Here is a 22,894-nt window from a genome sequence, read left to right as displayed (position 1 = left end):
CGATGATCAAAGGCAAAGATCGGCTTTGTTCTCAGACAGAAATAAAGACAGAGGAAGGAGTGAAGGTGGTGGCTTTGAGACAAATTAAGAAAACATAAGGGATTGTGTGTTTTCTCTCGTTAAGAGGCTGCACTTAATTAGCTGGAATTGTTTATGAAGGTAGCAGAGGTTTGGGTGCAGCGACGGTTCCATTGTTTGATGTCCAGCATTTGCTCTTTGTACATAAATGCAGCGCAGAGGAAAACTCGTCAGATTATTGACACTTAAACGTCATCGGATGTGAAGATCTGAGGCTTTTCCTGCTGGCCGTCCCACATTGCTTCTGTAGATCTGATTTCTATTTCCTGTTTGGGATTGAGAGGTTGATGTGGTGGAACCAGGAGCTTAACACGAGCCTCAGCAGGAGAAAAACCAAACCGGGCTCTGTTCAAACCCCACCAGGGAGTTGATTCCACTAAATAGGATCCCAGTAGCTGAAGATCTGCCGTCATTCCAGTTCAGGAAATCTTGGAACAACCAAGAAACCTCAGACTGAAAGAGAGGAGATCTGTTTAGAGAACCACAGGCTCTTTGACCAAAACTGAAGCTGAATGAGTGTGGAGGGAAAACTGCTTGTTGTGTCAGTCGGGTTTAAGTGCTCAAACGCTCTTCTTCTGAGCCTCAATCTGTTTTCTATTTTTCTGTCTCTAGATCAGGCCCCACCGCGCACACCACCACCATTTTGTCCAGCTGAAGTCTTTTTTTTTAACATCAGTTCACCTGAAAGAGAAAGCACAATGTGACTTTGGCTGTAGAAGAGGCAATGTCCCAAAAGTGGACAAATATCTTAAGGGTTAAGGGTAAATCTGTACGTCACGCCTTTGTCTCACCTACTCCTCCCTTACCTTTCCTTGCATGTTGTTTAAATGTTCATCTGACTCGTCGCCCCCAGCAGGCCGGTAGAAAAGATGCAGATGAACATTTTCTCTCTGTGGTCTTGATATTTCATGTGGGCCACCTGCAGGTCTCGTACAGGTTTGATCGTTTTTTCACCCGCAGACAGACAGAATCCACCTGTAAGTAACTGTTGGAACTGAGCTTTGAACACTAAGTGAACTTCCCCTGAGGATGGATCAGTTTTTCTTCTCACCACCACGTTGAGTTAGAGATCCAATAATAACTTGGGTTGTTCCGATCCGATCACGTGATCAGAAATCAGGCCCGATCACGTAGTCTTACTCTGTTGAAATCAGATGTTGTCTCTAGATCAGGATTGGATTTTGATTTTTAAAATATTTTTATCAGTGCTGTATATTTCAACCTCATGAAAGGATCACAGCATTTTACTGAAGTAAAGCGCAGCGGTTTGAGCAGCTCGGTAAACTTAGTTAGATGTGGAGATTCAGACTTCGGAAAAAAAAAACTCTTTTAACTAGAAGGAGCTGCATGTCCAGAAGAACATGCAGGGTTGAATGAAAATGAAACTTAAAAGGTACTAAATGGCAAAAAATGAATATTTATAGAGATGATCAAAGTTGACCATAAATAAAGTGAAAACAGCACGATAACAAAAAAGACATGTTTGTGAAAGCCAGAGCCGGGTATCGAACCAGCGACCTCCTGCACCAAGGATTCCCCATGTGTTTCAATGGAGGCAGAAATCCTGGAAAATCTTGAAAAGTCCAAGGATTTGAAGGACCAAAAGTCACAGCTGGAAAAAACTGAAAGAGCTGAACATTTGAGTAGATGAATGATTGAAATAGCTGAAACATTGAATTAAGAGTTAAGCACCAAAACATGGAGGAAGATACTAAAGAAAGAGAAACAGGAAAACAATGATATAGCGTTCAACCAATTAATGTTTAAAACTAACAGTAAGTGTCTGTTGCTCTGATCTACAAAGGCATTTCCACATGAGAACGCCGCTCTCCTGCTGCCGACAGAGACGGCTGCAGCGCTCCGGGGAAAGGTGATTGGAAAAAAATCAACCGTCTCTCAGGAAGTAATGAATGGTTACACTGATAGTCATGAAAACTCATCATGCTGCAACAACAGTTATGGGAGAAAGTCCTTGTTCTTATTTTTTAATGGAGGAACGCTCACATCTGATCAAAGATGTTCTGAAGTCACAGAACTTTCTCACATGACTAATTATTATCTTACTGTCTTACCGGAACAAAGACTTTTAGAGAAAATCCCTTCTATCTAAGAACGTTTCATGTAAACACGGATCATAAAGACTTATATTTGTAAATGATCTAAAGCGTTCTCCTCTCAGCCAGAGAACACAGATTATTGATGTGAAGATGAGGAACCATGTCTTAGTTTATGAAGAAGGAAGGCTGTGACTCTGATGGAGCAGCAACAGAAAGGATTCGCTCCAGAAAAATGCAGCAACTCCAGCTTTCAAAGACGATCAACCGCAGAAAGCATGGCTAAAAGCACTTTTTCATACCAATAAAGTTGAACAGGCATCATCCTCTGAGTGAACCGCCTCAAACATGACGCTGGAATGCCAAGGAAAAGAACTGGATTTGTATTCTTCTTCTCACCTGAGATGAGTGAGAATCAAACCTGGAATCCGGACTCTTGATTTTTCTCACACGGGTTATTTTTGTAAATGCTCAGATCAAAGGATGTGCCCACGCTCCGCTGTAAAATCACTTTTCAGCACTTTGATTTTCCTCCTGTTTGACAAAGTACTGCTGAACTGCTCCTCCATTAAACATGACCGTTCCCCTTGGTTCCCGCTGAAAGGAATTGGACTTTTGATACTTTCAGGAACTTCTCATTAATGAATAAGACGTACTACACAGTTTTGGAGTGAGGACGTCGTCACATTCTTGGTGACAGGCGCCGTGGAAACTGCTAATCCTTCATACTTTCCTTCCTGGTAATTCCAAATGACAACTTTGGTTTTTCTGCGGCTCGTCTTAATTAGCTCAGTCGACTCTCCTGCCGTTTCAGCCTCATTAAAACACAAAAAACCGCCCCCAGTGGGTCGACGCTTTCTGCTGGGGATGCGGAATAAGGTTGCCATGGCTCCGCTGTTACCATGGTTGCACATGTGCCATATATGGGGGGGGGGGGGGGGGTTACTGAGAGGGAGAGGAGAGAAAGGACTGCTGAGGCTGACAATGCAGGAAGGAGACGTCCAACACCAACAGGAGAGAGAATTTCAGCAGAAACAAGCTTCTGACGAAAGATGCGAAAGATGACGGTGATCTTGGTTCAGAGTGATCCACAGAGGATCTCCAGCCTGAAGTCTCTTTTCTATCCTCAATCTTCCAGCACTTTTTTTACCTTAAAGTAAAAAACCTTAATCTTCATTGGAGTTCAAGTTAAATGAATGAATTTAAAGCTCTTTGCAGATGATGTTGTCCTGTTGGTTTCATAGAGCCAGGACCTCCAGCCCGCACTGGAGCGGTTTGTGGCTGGGATGGGGGTCAGCACCTCGAAGTCTGGGGCCATGGTGCTTGACCGGAGGAGGGTAGTTTGTCCTCTCTGGGTGGGAGGAGTGGCCCTTCAGAGGAGCTGGAGGAAGTGGCCGGGGAGAGGGAATTCTGGGCATCTTCGCTAAGACTTCTCCCCCAATCCTGGATGAGCGACATGGACGAGATGGACGGAACTTTTCAGTCCAAGATTTTCTGGTTTTAAAGTTGGAGAATTTCATGACACTTCATACGTGACCTGACATCACTGTTGGAGAAATCAGTCTCGCATAGACCGCCCACCCCCCGCTGGTTATGGGGCTGCTACACACCTCTCACTCAGCTTAACTGTTGGTTTTATCACCATAGCAACCATTTTATTTTTTGGTCACGTGGGAGTGATGAACTTTTCTCTGAAGCTAACATTGTTCGAAATCTACAAAATGTTAAAACACCGTTTTTTTTCTAAGTAGCTTCCCAATGACGCTCAGGAAGTTAAGAGGCGATACATAGAAATTCCTAGGAGTTTACATTTGTAGAAGGCAGTAAAGGAGATTTATGTTTTTATTTCAAGATGGCGGCCTATTCCCAAGGTCAAAGGTCAATAAAACTTAGGTTGTGGTCGTAGACCTGAGCTGGTGGCGTGTGGGTGAAACCTTATAGGGATTGCTGGGACAAAGGGCAAAGGGCAAATTGCCAAATTTCCCACTTTTTCACAAACTGACCTCCAAACTGGAGGGGCTGTGGCCATCCCATAATAAATTTGAAACTTTCTTTGGATGTCTCCATCACACCACAGGAGATTTTGATGCTTTTCCTGCTGTGATGTCATAAATCCATGTTCACTGTGATCCAGATGTGCACAAACGTCTGTGAGTTTTTCAGTTTGGGGCGGGGGGTCAAATGTTTGCTCAAAGGCGCAGAAAGAAAGGAGAATTGTGGTCCTTCAGTTCAGGATTTGCCTTTCGTGGAGCTGTTGTCCCTCTGATGCCTCTGCAGGGGTAACAGAGGCTGAAGATCCTGCTGGGACAGATGCCGGCTGAGCCGTTCCAGCCTTCCTCCGGCCCCCCGCCGCTTTTACCTCCCAGCATCGTTCCCACAGCAGAACCCACATCTGCTTGGAGAACCTCCATAGAACCTCACCTGGAGCCTGCTGTTGGACAGTGGGGACTTCAGGGACGCTCCACTGACCTGAGTGTGGGCCGCCAGCTGGACGGATGGCCAGCCTCCACGGGTGGCGGGTTTGAATCCCAGCCTGCAAACAAAGAGGAAGATCTTTGAGCTTCACTTTTACCCCAAACTTGTTTTTGTTTTACGAAAAAAAGTGGAGAATAATCGAGAAACGCCTTGATATCCTGCAGCTTCCTGATGATGTTTGTTACAGTTCAGCTTTGAGGAGGAACCGTGGTGAAGAAGAGCAGAGCCTCTGAAACAGCCCACCCTGGAAGTTTTCCGATTCTGCAGTTTTTTCTCCAAAACAAAATTTAAAATATTCATGTCCTCTTGATATCTATTATTAGCAAAACAACAAAGCCTTTCCTTATTCCAGGCAGGATGGCAGTAGAATTTCAAGAATTCGGAGCAAAATGTTTGGGAATGTGAACAAATGAGGAAGGAGTTTGGATTCAGACGCGGAGGATCTGGCCTTGGAAGCTTCACAGGAACGCCTCGCAGATCCTCCTGACGGCTGAGGAAGGGTCACGCCGTATTACAGAAATGACCAGACTCCTTGTAGCAGCTGTAATGTGGGGGAGGACAGATCTGCATTTGAGCATTTTCACTTCTCTGTGACTGGATTTGGATCAATGGCAGCTCAGGTAATTCTGAAGGACTAGACCACTACCGAGTCCTGATCTCATGAATGAATAAAAACCAGACGAAGTGAAGGAGGAGAAGCTCTGACTTATGCATGAACAGCTTGTTGTTGTTCGTCTCAGGTATTCAGTTGATGTTCCACCATGCCTTATTTATGTAAAAAGATCTCTAAATATTTTAGGACTATCAGAAATGAGTTTAGAAGTGAGGGCGAGCTCTCAGCTGGCGTGAAGGTATCGATGAGGCAGCCTGAGCGCGCTGAGTCGACCCACAGGGGAACCTGCCAGTCGCAGCAGAGGCATGCTGGGACGGACCGTCGCACCACGTCAGGTCCTGAAGCTGGTTTCACCACAGATCCACTTCTCCAGTTTTGTGCTTTGGCTGCAATGAATTATTGATTCCCCAACATCCTAACAGAGTCGTAGCCTCAGATGACGCTCAGTCTGGATGTCAGGCCTGTTTAAGAAACGTTTGTCTCAATTATGGAAGTTTCTGCCTTTTTCTACGCAGACTTCTTCCAAAACCTCAGTTTAACGTAGCATCGGTTCCAAAAATGTGCCTGGCCTTCATCAGACAATGATGAGAACATTGTGTTATGTCCTGATTAGCTCTGGTTGGGAACGTTTCTTTTCTCTTTGAAGCATCAATCTCACAACAAAAATCCTCCTGGCTTTCATGCGGATCATTTTCCTGGAGACACGCCCACCTTTCTCAATAATCTGCGTCCAAACCAGTTCTTCTAATTCCTCGCTCGCTTTCTTTGCGCCTCCACCCGGACATGGTTAGCTCCTTTTTTCTGCGGCGTCTTCTCAGTACCGTCCATCTGCTTGCGCCGTTCCCGGATACAGGTGGATGAATCAGCTTTTTTTCTACGTCATAAATACTTTAATCTTTGTCAAACATTTTATCCTGATTTTTAACGACTTGAATAAATACTCAGAAATAAAGACTAAAGCTTAATTATCTTGATGTCCTCCATCATCACGTTTTTAAAAACACTATGTTCATTGGAGTCTGTCTTTAAGGCTGTAACATTCCTCACTACACACATGATCCACTTTTCACAGACAGACATGAACATTTTCCCACTTTTCTCTGTTGAAACTAAGTTCAGACCTTCTTAGAAAAATGACTTCAGTATTATGGAATTGTGATCACATCTTTGTTCGTCAATCTGCCCAGAGATTGATAACGGTTTACAGCCAATCAGGTGGGGGAACATAATGTAGTGTGGAAAAAAAGGTGAGATCGCAAAAGGGGGACCAGGATTTATGGAGGGACTGCTGTATGTGTCTGTATGTGTCATAGAGTGCAGCCAGGTTTTTAATACAAATCTGGTTCCTGTCCAGGAAACATGGAGGAGTCTGGACTGAAGCTACAGACGTTAGCATCAGTTCACCGCTCCAGCAGGAGCTCCTGCGCTGCCACCTACTGTCAGGGGGTGTTTGCAGTCGTCTCAGTGAATCACATGAACCCTGAACCCGCTGACTGGATCTTTCTGGAGTCTCTTCGGGGCAAAACGCTGGAGGAGTAGAAAAACCTCTGATGGACTGAACTTTGCTGTTGGTGGAGGGTTACATGTGGACCCCTGCTGTTTCCAGGCAACGCACCCCGAATGAGAATGTTTGGAGGATCCACCTCTTTTTAGTCAAACTCTAAGAGTTCCTCTCAGTTTTCCTCTGCAGGACGAAAAGCAGCTCACGCTGACATTTGAAAAGATTCAGCATTTAATCAGAGAGGCTGCACAGCAGCAGCAGCAGCAGCAGCAGCAGCAGCAGCAGCAGCTCCTCTTTAGGAACCACGTCAGTTAAACCAACACAGACCGTGTGGAAAAAACGGAGAAGCTTCTCTGTTTCTGCTGCAGAGGATACCCACTTCAGAGAGGAGCAGGCAGCACGCCAGGCCTATTATCAGACTGGCAGGTGGTGGAGGTGCTGCACCTCTGCTGCAGCGGAGCGTGGAGGGGGGGCTGGATGGTAACCGTGTTAATCAGACAGACACCACCCTGCAACCTGTGATCGCTTTGAAACTCCACCTGCCTGTTTTCTGCAGCTGATTTCTGCCTCGTGTTTGTTTAGTCGTCAGTGATGACGAGTGACCTCAGGATGAGGCAGCGGAGCGCTGACACCTCCCAGTAAAGAACGCAATGACTCTAATGATGCATCGAGTTCTAGATATATCCTCTCAGGAACAAAGACTTCAGGGCATTTTCTCTGGTTTGTGGGAAAGCAGCTCATTTCACGGACATTTGCAGACGGATTTCTTTCTTAAGGCTACGTTCACACAGGGGGTTCTTGAACACGCTTTTAGCAGACAGTCTTCACACTGGACTGTGGCGGCGCTCTGGCGTTCATGCGTCACCGCACGCAAAACATGCAGCCATTGAACGCACCTTTAAAGGTAAACCAGTGGAACTTCAACCCATCGGGGGCTCTGTTTGGCAGTGACTTATGGATGGCGTCCCTTTCATTTTACGGGAGCACCAAACGTTTGAAATTTGATCATGGAGGAGAAGTGAATAATTGCGGTTTGTGTTTTACATGTACCGCAATAGAGCTGTGAAAGAAAAACGCCTGGAGCCAGAGTCACCAGATTGACACTGCCAAGACATTTCACACCTAGACTGACCCAACTGTAGGGGTGGACATGCGATGGTAGAAGAAGAGGAGGAAGAAGGCCCTTCCTGCCTGTCCAGTGTGAACACGTTTAGCGCGTTCTCAAACCCGTGTCACGTGTGAGCGTAGCTCAAGACTTGCAGTTTTCCTTAACTTGAAAGGAAACGTAAACCCCTCACACAACTCCACACCTCTAACGCAATGCCACTTGAAAAACCAAAACCTGCGGGGCTTGGTCCTCCTTCAGGAGAAACGCGACGGTCCATCTGCCTGCTGACAGTGATGTGAAACAGGAGGAGGGGATTCAGGATGAAGCTCTTTCTGTCTCCCTGCAGTGGTTTGGGGATCTGGTGACGCCGGTGTGGTGGGAGGACGTCTGGCTGAAGGAAGGATTCGCTCACTTCTTCGAGTATGTCGGCACGGACTTCCTCTTCCCCAAGTGGAACATGGTGAGTCAAGTTTCTGACAAACATTTCATTTGAATAAACTCAAACTTAATCAAAACAATATTTTTACTCTCTTGAAACCGAAAGGAGAATTTCTGCTGTTCGGTTTAGGAAAAGTTTCTAGAAGCTCAACAGATTCCAGACCAGAGTCCCTCCATGTTTGGAGCTTTTAGAATACCTGAAAGTTTTAAAGATGCCAAAAAAGAACATTTTACAGCCTCATTTTTGAAAGCGGATGTTTTTTTTCTCCTCCAAATAGCACATCTGTCACACGTGTGGATGTGAGCGTGGGCTGCTTTCAGCAGTGAAACTGCCAAACAGTTGGTGGTAGCTGCAGCCTCTCAGATCCTTTTGACATTCAGGAAATGAGGCTTTTGCTTCAACACAAAGTCCTCTCAGATATTCTGCTCACTCATGAAATTGGATTTGTCTGCCTTCTGATGCTTTCAGGTGAGTCACAGCTTTAGCTCCAGGAGGCAGTCCTCTGTTTTCCTTTTTTTTTATCTTCTTTTTTTTTTTTATAAGACTTAAAGGTTTAAAAACCTCCAGACACCAAACGCAGCTCGGGCGGAGAATCTCTGTTTGAAATGTGAGACAAAAGGAGAAAATCGTATTTGTCTCTGGGTTGAGGTGAGCTGATCTTTGGCAGAGAAGGAGGTTCAGTGCAAATCTTCAGCCAGACCTGGAACTTTTTCCCATCATTCCCTCCAGAAAAGTCTGTTTCTAAAAAAAAAAAAAACGGGTGTGTCCAAAACTCAGATCAGCTGCATCAGAGGATCCCAGACTCTGATTGGCTGAACACACCTGACCGAGTGAGAAGAGCAGCAAGCAGACGACCTCTGTCTGAACCCAGGCCCGCTAACATGTATGACCTCCTGCTTGGACATACGCGTGACATCATCAAACAAACAAATCCTCCATGAAGAAACAGCTTCCACTTGTTTGTTTATTCATTTGAATTGATTTGAAATGCTTCATTTCAACCAATCAAAGCAAGAATAATGCACAGAACATTACATTCAGCAGCTATACATTCATAGAAAGACGTATCAAATTTAGGATAATTAGACATTAAATTAAAGATTGCTTGAAAGGAAGCAGACGTATATAATCCCACCCTGTTGTACTGTAACTATTTTCATTAAATGATTCATCATTATGCGGTTCATAACTTCTACCAACACAGTTTCAGGTCATTAAGTAAACGAACGTATCAATAAATCACGTGACAAAGATGAAGCACTTAATACTTATGTAAAATAGACAAAACTCTATTTTGGATATAACATAGCTATGCAGATCAATTATCTAAAACATATGCAGATTATATTCATTAGAAAAAATAGACATAACACTGTTATCATCCTCATAGTGAAGGATAAAGTATCAAAAGTTTAAATAATGGATCAGTTTCCGACAAACACATCAGAACTCAAAGTACAGCCGTACTGTCATTCATGGATTTAAAAACTGGCTCATCAGAAACCAAAACTGTTTAAACAGCAAAATAAAAGCAATATCATTGAAAATATGATATATCGTGTTAAAAAGGATTTTGGTCAGATTTCTTCTGGATCTGGTCGTCATTTTGGGCTTTTCCAATGACAGCATGGACCAGAACTTCACTTTATAACACAACTGATTTTGTTTTTGGTCAATTTCACATTCACTAAAGGAAATGGTCAAACCAATTTTAGAACATTTTTATATGAATTAATGTAACATAATAATATTATCAAACACAATCGGCTATTTTAAAAAAGGAATTTAAAAAAAGTAGCTCATTGTTACTTTATTGGGTTTTGTGAGGCTTTAGTTAAGAGGTTTTATGTCAGATCTGTACGCAGTAAGACTTTTTATTTTATGTCTCTCTTTCCTCTTGACGTTCACACTTCTGTTGTCCATGTTTATAAAAAAAAAGACTAAAAAATCACTTCTATTTGCCCCACTCTCAACAACATAGGCATAAGGGGAACCCAAAGATTACTATTGTATATTAAATCTATTTTAAAATCTTAGATTTTGATGTGGTTTTTCTGAATTGGGCGTCCATCAACCACAATCAGACCCAATCTGCTGTTTCTACCCCAAATATTGGATTATTTTAAGAAGCAGCTCCACTTTTCCTGCTGAGAGTTCAGGAACACAAGAGCCTTTGGCTGAAGGACTCTGTCGTTCTTCACTCTGATGAAGTCTGCAAAACCATCAACCCCCCCCACTCCAAACCTCTTCTACTTGTCCACTTGGAGCTGTGACTCATTTCTGACCTCCAGAGAGCAATTCTGATGTTTTCAAGCTGAGAGGGGGGGTCTCTGCAGGGCGTCCAGCTTCAACAAACACCTCCAAGGAGAAGTGCAGGTCACTTTAATGCCCCCCAACGCAGAGAAAGTCCCTCCCCAGAGAATTTCAGATGAAAAAAGGTGGAAAAGTTTGAGAAAACGGAGCCAAAAAAGACGGAAGAGGCATTAAAAAAGCGATTGTTTTCTCTTTGCTTTAAAAAGCTCTGCATGCTTGGAGAGGGTTGGTTTCTAGAAATGTCTTTAAGCCAACGAATAAAAACGTGTTTTTAGAAATCCTCTGTCAAAAGCCATTTCAAACAGAAGAAAAGGAAAAAAGAAATTGACCAAAAGACTAAAACAGCTTCAATCTGAAGAATTATTCATCCTTTTTCTGTCAAACTGTTTACGGCCACATAAATGTAGAAACATTCTGTAAAAACCTCAACGATCACAACAAAGCAGCAAATAAAACAGGAACCATGTTTGACCCAGAACACGTGCTGGAACATTCCGGTTCCCAGAGAACCACAAACACTGGAACCGTTCTTTCTTCGGGGTTTCCAGGTCTCGACTTCAGAAACGTCCTTAGGGATTTTTCTGTCTCTAGAATCAAAAGTCTTTACTGGTTTCCAATAGCAACCATTCGGTTTCATTACTGCCCCGCCCACTTTCTTAATCTAACTCCAACCTCAGTGATCCTCCTTAACCAGGAACTCCTATAGGTCAGGTGGGATCATCTTAATTTAAATTCAATTTAATTCACATGAATTCACCTGAAATCCCTGGAAATAAACTGAATTCTTCCTAATTCGCCTGAAATGACCTGAAATCACCTTAATTCACCGGGAAACATCTTAATTTACCTAAAATCACCTAAATTGACATTTAATGACCTTTAATCTCATTCACTTATCTAAAATCACCGGAGATCACATTCAAAATTGAATTCAAGCGAAATCACTTGATTCAATCACTTGCAATTGACTTCACATCACCTGAATCCTTTGGTCTTGTCTGACTCAGACTGAATAAATTTTCTTCTGCTGCTTCTTCATCCAGAAAATCCCATCAGTGACGTGTTTGGCTGCAGAAAGATCAAAGGAAAAACTGCAAGTCTCCCCCTGAACTCTCCACCTCCCTCTTCTTGCTCCTCCTCCCGTCAGACTCCCATGGTGCCGCTGTGCACATGCTCAGTTGCTGATGTTGGACTTTGGTTTTTCTGAATGGTTTGTTTGTGCAGACGTTGTTCACAGCCTCCACCCATCAGAGCGGCGTGGCATTTTCAAACCCGTGTTCCTGCCGTTCCGCTCTGTCGGACGCTTTAATGGAAACAAGTCAGTGATGACAGCAGCCTGATCCTCACATATCATGTCTTTTTAATGAGGGGTTGCATTCTTTCAGGCAGTTTCTGCTGCAGTGAGTCACAGAGCGTCAGGGAAGGACGGCAATCGTTTTCATGTTAGTCTATCAATCCACCGCCGACCACCAAACCGGTTCTTGCCCCCTTGGTCAAAGATCAGCCAGGATCTTCAACATCAGAGACTAACGAGAAAAGAACATCTGTGGAGCGAAGACATGTAGAAGGAGAAACAGCAAATCAGGTTTTTATCACAGGATAGAGAAATAGCTGTTTACCTGTTAGCTTACCTGTGAAGCCAGGAAGTGGCAAATTAAACTGAACCAATCCCACCCAGACTCACATCCACGTGTGGAGGTAAAGGGTCAGAGTGTCACAGTGCACTCTGGGAAATCTCAGATTATCAGCTTTGGGTGTAAAGGCAGAAAGTCATCTGCAGCAGAAATGCTGACTCATGACTTCCGCAGCTTCCGATCTGCGTTCCGGTTTGATCAAAGTGACTGTGTTAATCATGAATGCGTAAAGGCTAATCTGTTCTCTCCGGGGATCTTCTGCCTCGTCAATAATTAGCATCGGCTTGTTTCTGTGGAACCATAGCCTCAAACTCACAGCCTTCCATTCAAGAAAAAATGTTATGTCTTTTCCTGAAACTCACTCCATTCAGAAATGTAGGGAATCTCATGAGTTTTCACCTTCGTTTGGAACAATTCCTTCTCAAATAGCAGTGAGGTTTCCTGCTCCTTTGAGTTGAATTTGACTGAACTTTCCTAAAAAGGGTTTGTTTAAATGCTGTTTCACTGGAGGTCTGACCCAAAACTCACCTCATTGTGACGGGAACAATATGATTTTATTTCAGGTTTTTCTTCATGCATTAGAAATGTATTTCACTACATCAGATTAAATATTACGTTACAGTGAAGCTAAACGAGTAAAACAAAAACTTTTTGTCCATTTTCTTCAAAAACATCCAGTGTGTTTATCATAAACGACAGCGACGGTCACACGCAGAAACACGAGTTGGAGGTTTTCTCACGCTAAACTGCGTCTCCAAAGAAGGAGACGCAGGACAGATGGTGAGCAGGCGCGGCGTGGTGGAGGTCACGGCAGAAGCGGGGAGGAGCCTTGAACTGACATCTGCATGTTTGTGTGGGTTTGTTTGTTTGTTTGTGTCTCCTCGCCGGCCTTCCACATGTTGGTCCATCTGGTTCCTAATGACCAGCTGGACCTCCTCTCCTCCTCTGCAGCTGATTCAAAGCCTCTCTTAATTAGAGCTGACGTCTCTATTGGTCTCAATCTTTTCACTTTTCTTTCTGTCCGTTCATTTGAGTTTGCTCCAAATGGTCCAAAAAAACAAATAAAAGACTTCTTCTACTCTGTTACTCTGTGGGTTCATCAGGAGATACTGGGAGAGCTTTTTCATTCACTGTGCATAAATAATGCCGGAAAATAAGCACACGTGCACCAAAATAACATGCAAAACACACGTATGCACCAGAAGAACATGCAAACCACACGTATGCACCAAAAGAACATGCAAACCACACGTATGCACCAAAAGAACATGCAAACCACACGTATGCACCAAAATAACATGCAAAACACACGTATGCACCAAAAGAACATGCAAACCACACGTATGCACCAAAATAACATGCAAAACACACATATGCACCAGAAGAACATGCAAACCACACGTATGCACCAAAATAACATGCAAACCACACGTATGCACCAAAAGAACATGCAAACCACATGTGCACCAGGAAAGCTTGAGAAAGCTTGAGTCACAGAAAAGCCCCGGTTGAGACTCGAGCTGGAGCCCTCATGCTGTGAGGTAACAGTGCTGACCGCTACACCACAGTGTATCTGCTCGTCCTTCGATCCTCCAAAAACACTTCACTTTGTCTCTTCTATTGTTTTGGTCTCTGAATCCTTCTTTTCTTCATTCTTTCTGATCTTTCTGTCCTCCGGCTTCAGATTTTTATTAGATGTCTGCAAACACGTCAAGCTCTAACGAGCTTTGTCTAATTTACCCCTGGGATCAGGCTACAACTGAAGGAGGGCGGCTCTGTCTAATCCATGGATTACAATGTTTACAATCAAGATTCAGATTTAATGAACCTCCATCTGGTCAAACAGTGGAACTGTTGGCTTATCAAGTTTCTGTTTTTAATGAATTTGATGAACAGCAACATTTTTAGATTCTCAGAAATGTGTGGCTTCATCTACGTTATGGACTGCAGAGATGTATGAAATGTTCTGTTGTCTTCATTGAAAGAATATTTTAAGTATGTCGTCTGGGACATGACTAACATCTGTAACCACGTCTTCTTCCTTTAGTCATGTTTTGTATTTAGCAAAAGGTTGTAACATCCGTCAAATTCTCTGATTCAGGGTAAATGAACCTGTATAATATCTGGAGAAATCCTTTCAAATTTGACACTTTTCTGCTATATTATTGCAAAGCTGCTGTGGTCCTGAATCCTACGTTCATCACTGGGATAGGCTCCAGCATCCCAGTGAATCTGCAGAAGACAAGGGAGGGAGGGAGGGGTGGATGCATGGATGAGTGGATGGATGGATGAATGAACAGATGGATGGATGGATGGATGGATGGATGGATGGATGGATGGATACGGATGGATACAGATGGATGGATTTGTAGTTGATCTAAATAGAATCTTGTGCTCTGATGGCCAAAATTCACAATTGTCCTTCAGGTTCTTTGTTGGGCCCAAACTCGTCTGCTTTTCCTCGTCCTTCATTGGTTGATGTCAAAAGAACCAGGGTTTCATGTTGACAGAACGTCCATCAGGAACCGTCTGCAGAGCAGGTCATGGTTGGTGTTTCTGTGTTTTTAGGAGAAGCAGCGCTTCCTGACCGATGTCCTTCATGAGGTGATGCTGCTGGACGGTCTGAGCTCCTCCCATCCCATCTCTCAGGAGGTGGAGCGGGCTACAGACATCGACCGAGTCTTCGACTGGATCGCCTACAAAAAGGTCAGAGTCTCCTGTGCCAGTCGGGCTGAAGCCTTTTAGGTACAGCGATGTGTCGACGCTTCACCTGAAAAGAGACAGAAACACTCAATGTAGTGATGGTTTACCTGTAGAAATGTAACGACCCGCTTTGTCCAAAAGCCTCACGGTCTCCAGCACCACTGGGTCAAACCTGCAGCTCACACTGATGATGATCAGCAATTCTTCTCACAACATACAGTTTTATTAACTGACCTATGGAAATGACAGAAGCACCAGGTGCAGTTCAGTTCTTGTATTTAAGGTGTTGTATTTCTGTGCCTGCAGGGGGCAGCACTGATCCGGATGCTGGCTAATGTGATGGGACAACCGCTCTTCCAAAAAGGGCTGAATGTAAGTCCTGATTCTGAATTTAGGAAAAGACGTTCTCATCTGTTTCTGTGCAGAAAATGGTTCAGTTTAAAGCTTTCAGAACCTCCAGACGCTGCCTGAACAGAACCAGGAGCAGTTGAGGAGCAGCTTGTCTTCAGCCTGAACATTTAACTCTGAAGCAGCTGGACAACACCAAAAATTATATAAAGAATTTAAAATTAGTAGGAAAACCTTCACTTCTTAAGAAAAAAGTTCATGTTTTATAGTTGTTGACTTCGGTTAAATGCGTTCTTGTACACCTTCACCTCACTAAACCTGGCTCCCTTTTCTCAAAGTTTGGTCGCCTTGGCCTGCTTCTCACCACCAACTTCAACCAAATTCGAAGCAGAAATGTTTGTAAAAGTGACGTTTTTCTCTTCTGTGTCTGAACTAACCTGGATAAAGATCCTCCTTCAGCTGTGTGGATTCAAACACACATAAGTAAACGCCGGCGTTAGTGAAAGCCGTCTTTATTCTCTGCTGTTTGAATCAAAGAGGAACCTGGAAGGAATCTGGGAGCTGGATTGGATTTTATTTTTGGATTCCTGAAGTATTAGTTTCCCAAAGGTTGGATTTTTCTGGAAAACCAGCAGGACGGCGGCCCTTGAGTCCTGGATTTGGGCACCCCTGGTCTAGAAGGTCTTGACACTGCAGGACAACAGGAGACGGACTTTTTACCAAACCTGTCTTGTTCAGCTCCCGCAGACATTTATCAACTGTCAGCTCCCAACCAATCACTTTGTCAGGGGTTTGATGCCTACGTATAATCAGCATTGGAACCATTGTGTCCTTGAGCAAGACACTGAACCCCCAAACATTTGAGTCCCGTTGGATGTTAAAAATGATTGAGATGATTATTCTCGTTTTTCAGCCGATAGAACGTTTGTTTCCATGGATATCTCACAAAGTTCTAGTGAATTCCGCCTCAAAGGACTCAAATTGCTTCATCATTCATCAGAGTCACCTTCATGGACAAACGGGGCTTCCACGTCACTGTTTTCCTGCTGGATTTCCTCATCACTTCCTGTTTGGACTGAACCACTTTGCAGATCAACCTTTGCTGGGCCTGATAAACAAACCAGCAGCAGGAAAATCCAAAAGACGAGTATTAAAAGAATGAAACTCATAACAAACAGCTTAAAGCATTGATTTTATTTCAATTCGTAAGAAAAAAGTCATATTAAACCAAACAAAGGAGTTTCATGGTCATTGTCAGGGTTCTGACTTTTTCCTTAATAAAGAGAAGAACCACACAGGAGATGAGAACTTTTGCTAGACTTCTGCAGAAGGAGAATCGGTCTGTGACAGCGAGAACTGTCACAGAGGAGTTCTGCCATCCTAGTGCATGGAACCTTCTTTTATTGAAAACTGAAGGTTGCAGACAGGAATGTGGGTCATTTAATCAGAAACAACAAGAACATCATATTCTCATATAATCAGAACTTTTCAGGTCATTGTTTTCTTACTGAAAGATAGAAATGAGACAATCATATTATGGAGATTATAGTGTGCAAGCAAATGATAATTATATAACTCTAACAGTCACCACCATGATCATGTGACAAGACAAAATTGTTAAACACACCTTTGTCTTTTGCCCAGACACAAAAATGTACCTCACTTATATAGACCCAAACACACACATCTATGTACACAAATGCATGTACACACTCACTCCCATGGACGCTTACATATGCCCACTCACACCTGTACACACAGACAGACACAATGACCTACACAGCACGCCCTGAATTTCCCTGCAGAAGCTGTGGTGGTTGACCTGGAACAAGCCCAGAACCAGGTTCTATAAAAAACCGTGCAGATCTGCAGCAGAACCACTGAGTTACGATTCAGTGTGAGCACGGCTGCACTACAAGACTACAGTTAAGATTTGAAACCTTAAAGATTGTTTTTAGTGTTACTTCATGTAAAGAAATCCATAACTAAAAAAACAACATCAAGACCCACGATAACACAAATTGACTGCAAATTAGGAGAGAGAAGTCTGCGGTTCTGGATTAGCAGAAGAAGACGGACGGACTCCAAACAAATTATGAAGAGAGGAATGATAGAAATTACACTACAATGTCAAAGACATCAAAGGCTGGTTTAGATAGAAGACTCTTGATTTGAGCTCATTTTTCTTGGTTATAGTACGTATGTTTATAACGTTCATAAGTGCAAAGGTCATAAGTACATTAAGGCCACAAACCTTTAATGTTGCCGGTTAGACATGAGCCAAAGGTCCATGTTTCTACCAACGCAGTCACAACCTTCACACACAATCCACAGCCTGGACTAGACCGTTAAAAACAAAATGGAACCTAAACGAAACCCCATGTAGCCAGTTAGAGGACTTTGCAGAAAAATAAACCCATAATTAGTACTTAGTGGTTCTGAAAAAGAGGTTGAGTAACCAAAACAATGATGCTGGTGGTGTGGAGAACCTTTTTCCAATCACCTCAAAGACTCACCAACGGACAGACGGAGATTCTCCAGAGAGTTAGTGAAACAACACAAGCAACTGTAAAATGTCACCAAGAGTCCGACGTTTCATAAAATGACACCCCCCACTACCAAAAAACGAGACAAAAGTCATGAAAACAAAAACAAGCTGAAGGAACGTAGAACTTCACTGGAGGCTAAATGAACTGCTTTGATTTTTAAAACGGCTTTAAAGACACAACGTTTAATGAAAAAAAGGAAACTTCAAGAAAAAAAAACAACAGAAGCATTTACAAACACACACACGGCCTGAACTACACAAAATGACACAACTCACAACAATGCCTTCCTCTTTCTTGTTTCATGGAAACGTTTGCTGTTGAGGAAACATGGTGGCATTCTTCTACAGGTGCCTCCACAGCGCCCCCTGTCATTCTCTACGCTGATGACACACTGATTGTTCGGAATTGTGGAGTTTTTCTGCGTTGGTTGAGGTTTTCAGCATCCAGAAGACTTCATTAACACCACATCTCTCACCTTTTCTTCTCACACTTCCTGCTGACAGACCGTTTTAAATATGATTCTTACAAGTCACATGTATCAAAGCCCTTGGTGTCTTTGTGTGTTGGTGTCAGCTTCGGCATAGCTGACAAACTCACGCCGCGCCGTTATCACGGGTGTCATCTTCAGTAAAGAGCTCCTTCCTTTCTCTGTGACAAATGACATCGAGGCCAGAGGAGCCCCCCCCCCGCGCGTTCCCTGTTATCTGCTGCACTTCCTGTCTTTTTCCAGTCTGATTATAGACTCGGGGCGTCCACGTCTCCCAGCTTTTATTACCTGCAGCCCACTCGAGCGGCAGCGATGGCTTGGCCTATCTGCCCGACATCTCTTTCTCCTGGCAGGTCGTGTCACGGAGATCAAACATGAGACGCTTTTAGATCTTCTCAGGAGTTCCCTTGTAAAAGCTTTTCCGTGTTTGCTCACCGTGATTCCGGCTTCAGCTGCATCGGAGACACAACTCTGCCTCTTTCACAGCATCGACAGCTTGAAGTCGTCATGCACACATGAGCAAAACTGTTGGTTGAAGAAGGAAAACCCCAGTGCCCTGACGGAAATCCCCTGAAACTCACTAACGCCAAAATCAAGCAGGTCCTGATGACAATACACCAATGAAAATGACAAAAGACCATTCATCAGAATCCTTTCAAAGCCTAACTAGTGAAGCAGGTTTGGACAAACACCATCGTGACCAAAGCTTTCTGTACCTCCCCGTGAACTGAATGCTTAGAAACTGGAAGATGGAGCTCGCTGACATGTTCTGCATTTCCTTCTGGCTTTCAGGATTACCTGCTGAGTCACATGTACAGCAACGCCGCCAGAGATGACCTGTGGAGCAAACTGTCTCAGGTAAGAACCGCCCATCTGCTGCGGGAGGCTTTTGCGGGTCATTTTATTTTAGTTTTGAAATTCCAACAGGCCATGCACTCGGAAGGGCGGGACATAAACATCGGTGAGATGATGGACAGATGGACTCTGCAGATGGGCTACCCTGTTGTTACCATCAGCAAGAACCAATCAGAGCAGCGTCCTACTCATTACATCACCATCAACCAAAAGCACTTCCTGTACGGAGAGGAAGCTAGAAAAAACCTCAGGTATGTTTTCTGGAAGTCTCTTTTTTTTTTTTTTTTTTTTTTTTTTTTTTAACTTGTCCTGTCCAACAGCTAGGCAGACAGATGAGAGCTGAGGGCCTCTTGGGTTGGACAGATTTTACTTTAACAAGAGGGGTTATTAATCTTCAGACAAACCAAAGGTATGTCTGAATAAACCCCTTTTGTAATTGAGGCCAAACTTTATTAATTTCAAACATGTCTGAAAATCTTTGGTGTTGGACCGGACGGAAAAGGAAAGAGGGGAAGAAGAGAGAGGGACGTTAGAGAGAGGGGGGGTAGGGGGTGATAATAGGAGGGGAAGGGGGATAAGACCATGAAGCAGCATAAAGCAGCAAGTTTACTGGTTGTTAATCATTATGTTAAGGTTCAAATGAAAAAAAAAACAAACAAAAAAAAAAGGGCGGAGCCTGTCCACACACACACTCAAATGTTATAAACACACCTGTTAGTTGCAAAAATGTCCACCTGTCGACATGTACACAAAACAGATAGTGTTCACACGCATACTTATGCCTTAAAACCAACTAGTGTGAAATATTTCAGTCATTCAGTCTGTTGAGCTAACACCTGTGCTCAGGTGAGTGTTTATGTTCTTCTAAAATGGATGGTGGAACGTGAAAAGAAGGAGGGAGAGTGCCCAGCCATCCCCACCCCAAGACCCCCACCGCACCAGCAGCGGCAGCCGGAATCCCCCCAACGCCACACGGGAACCGGCAGGGAACAACCGCCCCCCGGGCGACCAAGCCCGCCACCCAGGCCAGGGCCAGCAGGGCCGCCGCAAGGCCCCCAGAGCCAGAGAGCAGGGAGGCACGGAGGGAAAGAGGGCGCCGCCCCAGCCCAACCAGGAGAGCAGCCCCCCCGCCGCGCCGGGAGAACCCAACGCAGGGCCCCACCGGAGAAGGACGCCCACAGCCCCAGACGAGCACCCCACCACCACCCAGGAGTTCCGGGCATCCCCCCGCCCCAACCCCAGGTACGAGCCAGGACCCTCCAAGGGAGACCCACTCCGCACTCCAGGCAGCCATCCGCCCGGCCCACGGTTGGTCCAGGGAGGAGCGAGGCAGGGGCCCGCCGCCCCCGCCCAGAAGGGGGGAACCCCGGGGAAAAAAGAGGGCCCACAAGGGGTGTTGTAAATATGGCCCGACCAGGCTCGGCCACAGTTGGAAATTTGGCGGGGCCCAGCACTCAGGAGCAAGGACCAGAACCCACCCTAGGGACACGAACACCCCCGGCTCAGATGTAATGTGAACCCCCCCACCGCGCGGAGAGAGCACCGCCGGGCCCAGGAGGCCAGCACCCCGGGGACACAGCCGCCGTTGCAAAGGGGCCCGTACCCCCCACCAGGGAAGAGGCAGGGGACAGATGGTCCTAGGTCCCACCTTCCTTGCAAAATGTGTGTGCGTGTATGTGTGTTTGAGAGAGTGTGTGTGTGCATGTGTGTGTGTTTATGTTGGGATGTATATATTGAGGGGGGAGGGGTGTGTGTACTAAGGGGGGTGCGGTTAAAATTGGCGGGTAGGGCACTAAGGGGACGTCTCCTGATTACTCACAGTGACGTCCCCTCACCCTCCCCACCAAGGGGCCCTAAATGTCTAAGGTGCGGTTAAAATTGGCGGGTAGGGTGCTAGGAGGACATCCGCTGCTTGCTGGCAGTGATGTCCAAGCACCCCCCCTACCAAGGGCCCTACATGTCTAAGGTGCAAATAAAACCGAAAGAGGGGGGGCCCACTCCATACGGCAACCACAGGAGGGGGGTCACTGCCTAGTAAACCCCCCCCCCAAGGCTCATCGCAGGCTAAGCCCCCCACCCCCTCACCCTATTATGAGGTTATATGAGGAAGGGGGTAAGTTGGGGACAGATGATAGACTGTCCCCCGGTGGTCAAACAGCCGTCCCCCACCCCCCCCCCAGCAAGGGGGCCAGGCCCACCCAGCCCCGGGGCCCCACCCCCGGAGGCGCAGACACCCCAGGCCCAGCACCACCACCCCCACACAGAGAGAGGGGAGCCAGAAAGCGCCGGCCCCCCCCGGAGCAAGCCCAGGCCCCCACCCCCAAACGCCGGCCCTAGAAGAGCTCTGGTCAGGCCTCGACGGGACCGAGGCAGCCAACCGGCCGGGGAAACCGCCGATGGCCTCAGCGGAGACCCCGACCCGTCAACCCCCCCTGCCCCGTACCAATAGTGCCCCCCCCCCCTCCCCCAGAATGCCCCCCCACAGGACAGGGCCGACAAGACCCCCACCCCACCCCACCCCCAGACCCCGCAGCCGAAGCGGATGACACCCAGAGCGACCGGGGGCCCCAAGAGGGTTGTCCCGTCCCGCCCCAGAGCCAGGGAAGGGCCGATCCCAGCCCCAGGTGTAGACGGGAAGCCCATCCAGCGCCGCTGGGCCCCCCCCCCCGAGCAGCGCCCCCCGCCAACCCCCCCCAGCACAGGCAAAGGGACCACCCCCCCAAGCCAAGCCAGACCACCACCCCACCCCCCACCACGCACCCCCACACCCAAGCCCAGAGGACCACGCAGCGTTCTGGAAGTCTCTTAAATAGGGGTGTGACGATAACCGCATCACCGCACGTTTCTTTTATTTTTTCGAAGTTTTATTTTTTATTTTTTTTAAAGTTCTGCATATGGTGCGTGATTGGAACTATAATCAACACATTAAGCACATTCATCTTTGCTGATAATTTACTTTTTCTGTTAGTCCTGTGTTCAGACTTCAAGGGTTTCTGGGGGAAACCTTTTATTTTGTTCTCCTTCACTCCATCTACGCTGCACACACACCCTCTACTCACACACACACACGCGCGGTTTCAGCAGCACACACACATCCTCATTGATTCTACAACAGAAGTTTCCATCTGGCGAGTAAATACCATAAATTTACTGCGTTCTAATTATTCATTTCCATTACAAGCTGCGTCCGTTCTTAAGTGCGCGACACGGCCGCCCGCCGGAGGATTTTGTGTTGGTGGGGGGGGGGGGGGGTATTATTGTTCTCCTTCACTCTGTAACGCTAAACATGAACGCTCACTGTTAGATATCATGGATATCACTACATGTTTTGTTTGGGAACTATTTTGTGCAGCGTAAAGTTACGTGTCTGTATAAACAAAGGCGGAGCCTCCTGCCCCGCGTTCTTCATGGGTGTCAGGCTTCATGGCTACCAGAAAGGTGACAAAGTGTCTGCAGTCTGTTTATTACTGGATAATATATAATATTCTGAGAAGATGTCTGTACCAGAGAGCACAGGTGAAGGCTCACATGCAGCTAGAGAGCAGAAGTATCAACACGCACCCCCAACACACGTGTGCGCTCCTTCCTCCTACACACACAGCGAGCTGACACACACACACATACACAGTCATTCTACAACACCTATATAGTTAGATAAGTAGTAGTTACTGTTATTTGTTAATAAAGAATAGTGTGTTGTAATTGTATTCACTTGCGACGTGGACGCCGGGGAATTT

General features: G+C 45.5%; 1 protein-coding gene across 2 annotated transcripts in view; it reads left to right on the top strand.

Annotated features, from left to right (window-relative positions):
- The window catches only part of trhde (thyrotropin releasing hormone degrading enzyme), a 165,642-nt gene that overhangs the window by 110,913 nt on the left and 31,835 nt on the right, over positions 1–22,894 (top strand). For both annotated transcript variants that reach the window (XM_023952251.1, XM_023952252.1), the window contains exons 6-10: positions 8,176–8,289; positions 14,784–14,921; positions 15,225–15,290; positions 19,095–19,160; positions 19,230–19,408. In XM_023952251.1, the coding sequence (XP_023808019.1) occupies positions 8,176–8,289; positions 14,784–14,921; positions 15,225–15,290; positions 19,095–19,160; positions 19,230–19,408 (563 nt within the window). The remainder of the gene's footprint in view (positions 1–8,175; positions 8,290–14,783; positions 14,922–15,224; positions 15,291–19,094; positions 19,161–19,229; positions 19,409–22,894) is intronic.

This window comes from Oryzias latipes, chromosome 23 (genome assembly GCF_002234675.1).
Source record: "Oryzias latipes chromosome 23, ASM223467v1".
NCBI lineage: Eukaryota > Metazoa > Chordata > Actinopteri > Beloniformes > Adrianichthyidae > Oryzias > Oryzias latipes.
The sequence above is the reverse complement of the archived record's forward strand: the minus strand, read 5'-3'. Positions and strand labels throughout refer to the sequence as shown.